The 5,312-nt window shown below is 45.7% G+C and overlaps 1 protein-coding gene across 1 annotated transcript; it reads right to left on the minus strand.

The window, feature by feature from the left end:
- Nucleotides 1-4,646: 4,646 nt before the first annotated feature.
- LOC104467744 (meteorin-like protein) lies at nt 4,647-5,035 on the minus strand (the record flags this gene model as incomplete). The annotated part of the gene is made up of 1 exon (XM_010081634.1): nt 4,647-5,035. A coding segment is annotated over one exon (389 nt), but the record flags the coding sequence as incomplete, so codon positions are not given.
- Between the last annotated feature and the right edge of the window lie 277 nt (nt 5,036-5,312).

The raw sequence follows: 5,312 nt of genomic DNA on the forward strand, positions 1-5,312 counted from the left end.
GGTAATGAAAGGGCTTTCAATTTACCTCCTGAGCTCTAACAAGCAAATTACAGACATCCCCGTGAGCGTGCAATGGGAAAAACAAACTACCCAGCTTACGTAAAGCTGGAACCTGAGCCTGGATGCGACACCCTTGGCTTTAGGTAACAAAATAAAGGTCCTTTGGCGAGAGGGGGGGAAAGGATTGACCTTCCTCTTCAAAACATTTGGTCAGACCTACAGCTCCTTGTTTCGGACAAGTTGAGCAGAAGCTAAGGAACTTAAAAAGCAAACTAGTCTCAGAGGACCTTCACATTTTCCACGGGAATTTCATCCAAACGTCTTGCTGTGGCACAAGGCAAACCCAGACCAGGCACATGGTCCACTATAGCTGAGAAGCTCATGTGGGTCAACACCTTCAGAAAACATCTAGGAACTATATGGCCAAACAATATTTTGCCAAAACCTCCGTCCACCTGCCAGTATAGCTGAGACCCAGAGTATTTTCTTCCAGCACAAGCAGAAAAGATTACAATCAACAGAATCCAACAACCTAAACAAGTTCTGCTGCTTCTCAGATGGCCTTGAGCCAAAATGTCACTGTGCCTCAGTTCTCCAGTTGGGCAAACACCAAGGCTCCAGAGCCTGACTGCAAGCCTGAGCTGAAGTTAATGGACCATCAGCGTGGATGGGAATTGCATAGGGGTCCAATGCAAAACCTAATCTGAAATCAAAAGGACTTTCGGTCACCCAGCACTTTGGGTATCACGAGGAGAACGCACCCATCACGCTATCTGAATGGTCAAGGTGACCCTTCTCAGGGACTACTCACATAACACAGTGACAAGCACTGGAGCATGGTGGCCTTTGCTCCTCTTCCCAGCCTAAGGAAAGTGCTTTTTCCCTGGTTACTATCACAGTAAAAACCACCCCACACCAAATTTCAGCAATCTGAACTGAAACCCATCCGTAAACTACAAATACTTCCTATAGCTAGAGAAGCCTTAAGAGAGTGGGATAAGGCAGCCACAGAGCCAAGAAAAGGGTTAAAACCCCCAAAATGCGGAAAATTGTAATACTGCACTGTGTCATCCAACTTTCCCGAGAAAAGGGAAAGGCCAGTTCAGAACCTGTGTATGTTTTCTACTGAATTATTTGCTAGGCTCTGATTAAGTGGGAAAGAATGACTGTCAACTAATAAAACTTGAGGTTTTCTAATTAAACCACAGGCACCCTGCCAAGCGTTGCTGATTTGTTGATGCACCCCTGCAATGTCAAGGCTCTGAGGACACAACAGGTCATTAAAGTATTAAACAGATGACTTATACTCTTTAATCAGAGCTGGGATGCCAGGCTAGGAAGAGAGAGTAAACTCAAGGGCAGAGTACAATAATTATCACCAGGAAACAAACACATCGTTTGGGGAAAGCGGAGAGAAGTTGTTAGCAAGCAGTTAGTGCATAAGGAAAGGGCTGGAGTACCGAGCCCCACACCTGGGGCTTTTATGAGAGTCATCTCCCCCACTTCACAGTCGTAAGAAAATCCTGCAATATCTGTGATTTTCGCTCCCTTGCCATCGGATGCAGCGCTGCAGCACTAAGCCAGACCAGGAAGCGCCTGAGCCTCCTCTGCCCGGCTCTGCCAGCACCGCTCAGCCCCCCGTCTGCAACAGCATCTCACGGCTTTGTCATCTCTTCACACCTCCCGCCAGCTCTGCTGAACGCCGTCAAACTGCAACTAAGAGACGAGCACGCTCGTTTTTCCAGTGTGCAACAGCCAAAACGCCCTGAGCTACGTTTGAGACCAAGGGACAGAGCATGCTTGGAGAGAAAGGCAGAACCTAAAATCCAGCTTTCAGCTCCTGTAAGGTCAGCCCTTGCCTCTGGCTTGAGGCTCCTCTCCGATGAAGAAGCCACCAGTGACTTCAGTCAATGGACTGTAAACTTCTCTTCCAAATGAACAGCTCAGCAAAGGGCATTTATTTGGAGGTTTCGCAGAAAAGCTAGATGCAGCGACCGTAGAAAGGAGGTGCACGAACTGCAAAGAGCCCCAAATATATTGCTCTATAGAAGCCTCACAAGGCAGCTATTTGGCAGTTTCCCCAGACATATAGATATTTATAGGAGAATAAAAGTGCTCATCTGACTGAGTAGTGGAAAGAGTCATGTATGGCATTTCCATCGTGTTTTCACCCCCCGCCGCCCCTCCCCAGAGTCTGGGGATCCAAAAAAAGGCAAGAGAAATAATTTAAAATACAATAGAGATCCCTAGCTTGCCCTGAAGGCTCTGCTGATGAACTATTAAAAAGCTTCTTCTGTCCAAACAAGACACTTGGAGCGCGAAGCAGATAGCCTACCGCATTGTTTTATAAGACAGCACTGCAATTCCACCAGCGTCTGTTACAGCTGAAAATACAGCAGGCGCAGAAAAAGTGATTTAATATGCCTATCAAAGAAGAAAGCTGTAATTGGATTCAGTCCTCATTTGACTTCCGAAAGTCTCAGAAGAAAACTCCCATCAGCTTTAAAAACCTCCAAGATTTTATGTGGAAGGAAGAGCACTTCGTTCTGAAAACCCAGCAGTTGGAGCTGGCTCGTGACGGTAAGTCAGCCAGCAGCGAGTCCTGATTTCAGCAAAGCTCGGCAGAACCTGTATCTGTGTGCAAACTAAAGCCAGCAGTGACGAGCAGGGTTTCTCACATATTATTTTACCTATACGCAAAAGCAATTTCAACTTTTTATGGGGGGGGAAGAAGTATCAGACTTTTCTTGGTAAGTTTAAGTGACTTATCACCAGTCTGCCTGTGTCTCCATCCTCACAGCCCATCAAAGCAATCTGGGAACATTCTCCAAATAACTGATTAAACAATGTATTTAATGTCTTCTGCGATGGAATTTTGCTACATAGCTAACATTCTGCACACCATATTCATCTTTGCAGAAACGATCTCACTCGGAAAACAGCCCTGCAGCAGATGCCCTCCTTCTGCAGCACTTGCAGAAGCAGAGAAGTCTGCTTAAAACGCAGAACCCTCGATATTAAGCTACAAGTTGCATACACAGCAAGAGTAAAGAAGGCAACTGAAATATTTGAATATTTTGTGTTTATAGGGTTTTTTTGTTTTAATGGCAAACACGCCATCTGTCAGTTATTGGGGTTATTGCATTAGCCCTCAGCCAACCACCGCCTTAACCCTTGCTGAGTTAAGAACTGTTCATCTCAGTCCAGCTAAGATCTGTACACAAAAAAAAATCCACATCTGAATTGGTGTGCCAGCATCTAAACGTTAGCAGGGCAGCAAGTACGCACAAATATATAGAGTCCTGTTGGGGAAGGGAGCCAGGGGAGGGGAGAGGAAGGGACTGGAGTTCTGCAATCACTTATCCCAAAAAAGGATGAGGGATGCAATGCCGAGAAGATACAGCTGCAGTTTAATTAGCCACACCGCCGCTTATCAAGTAGCATCTCAAAGCCTATGGCATCACCACCGCAGAATTTAGGCAGCCTACATACGGCGTCTCGGGCTCACTTTACATCGGGTTTTACCCTGGGCCAAGTAATCTGAGCGTGCTGTGAGGACTCTTCCCCCCAGCTCGGGGGCTGCCTTCGCTCCCCATCATTTCAAAACCATGCCGCCATGGCCATCCCACTTGAAATACCTAAACCTTGAAACCTCCCTAGTCGTTTGGGACAAATTACCCTAGATGTCCTAGGCTGTTCTGCAAATCTCCCCTCCTCAGTTTTGGGGCTAAAAGCTAGAGGCCATTCTGAATGCAGGAGATGCATGAACCAGATACCACCTACCTACAGAAAATTTCCCCTTCCCTCCTGTCACCCTCCACAAAGGCTAGTTTTTCTTCATGTCAAACTGTCTACTTGATGAGTACAATTAGGTTACACCTAGAGCTATTGCTCCCAAATGGTATTTCGCTTGCTATTTAGTACCAGACTTTACAGGCTTGTAAGCTCCTTTGGTTTGTCCGCTCCCCCTCCCTACAAGCTTTTCCTTGGGGTAAAACTCCTCCCTACAAAACTTGCTTCTTGTAATTGTTGAGAGAGAAGGCAACATCAGCACTGTAAAGGTATTTTCACAATGTTGAAGAGCCCTGCCACAGCACTGTAATGCTCCAGAGTGCGCAACAAGCAGAGCTCAGGAAGGACCACACCATTTTCCTTGTTTCAAAAAAAAAAAAAAAAAAAAAAAAGGCAATAATTAGGTCAGCAAGTAGCAGTAGTGGCAGAGGGAAAAAAAAAATAACGGAAAAGGAGTTCCTCCTTGTTTAAATGTTTATAATTCAAAACATGCAGTAAGGTCTTTAAAAGTGAGTAAAAAGGTAGTTAGAAAACTGTTAGAGCAAGGAAGCCCAGTTTGCACTGGAGTTCACTGCAGGGTAGAGCCAGCTCCTGTGATCCACCCCACGCCTGCTCGCAGTGCAGCCCCTAATGAATCCTTTGGACTTCAGCCGATGCTACCAGCTCCCAAACAACAACAACAACAATAATAAAAACCCAGAAAAAAAAATATTCTTCAGCAATAGCCTGTGTATAAAACATGTCCTTAAAAGCCCATGAAATTCAGACTCGACCACTTTCCCACTCACTCACTCTGCCATCTGTTACGCATCCAATACAGAACGTGGAAATACGACCAATATCCCCCAACTCACCAGAAACTGTGTGCAAATCAGATGCTATCGCCTTGTTCATCAATTCGTACTGGAAGCCCGTAATCTTCCTGCTAATGTCCTGCTGAGGAGTGGCCTCGACAAACAGACCCCCCTGATCGTAGCCGAAGCAGTAGACTTTACCAGGCCTGCGATCTCCATCTCGGACCAAGAGTTTCAGTTCTCCAGTTTTTTCCAAATAAATATTTGCTCCTGCAGAGTCCTTGAAGGGCTTTATGCAAACAGTCAAGTGTTTGTAAGAGGCAGGTGAAGTGTTGGGTCGCAGGTTGACAATGAGTGCTCCCGTGGGATACATCCACTCTATGGACCCTTCCGAACAGCGGAGGTAGACCTGTTCAACATCCTTCCTGTGAGACTCGTGAGTTAAGCCACTGGGGGCAGAAAGAGAAAGTTAGAGAAATGACAGAGCTAGTAACATGACCGTCATAACCTCAAACCTTCAAAGACCCACATCACCAAACACAGCAGTAGTCAGAAGTGCTTGTCTCTTGCAAGATCGCAACCTTAATATTATGGGACAATTTTAAATCATCTTCCAAAAGAAAATGTCAAACCACTAGTAATTGACTTCAGAATTAAATAGGATATAAGGACATGATCAAAAGCAACTAAATTACTACAGCCTCAGTTACTGCCCATCAGCTGAGC

This window comes from Pterocles gutturalis, unplaced genomic scaffold (assembly GCF_000699245.1).
Source record: "Pterocles gutturalis isolate BGI_N339 unplaced genomic scaffold, ASM69924v1 scaffold39394, whole genome shotgun sequence".
Lineage (NCBI taxonomy): Eukaryota > Metazoa > Chordata > Aves > Pterocliformes > Pteroclidae > Pterocles > Pterocles gutturalis.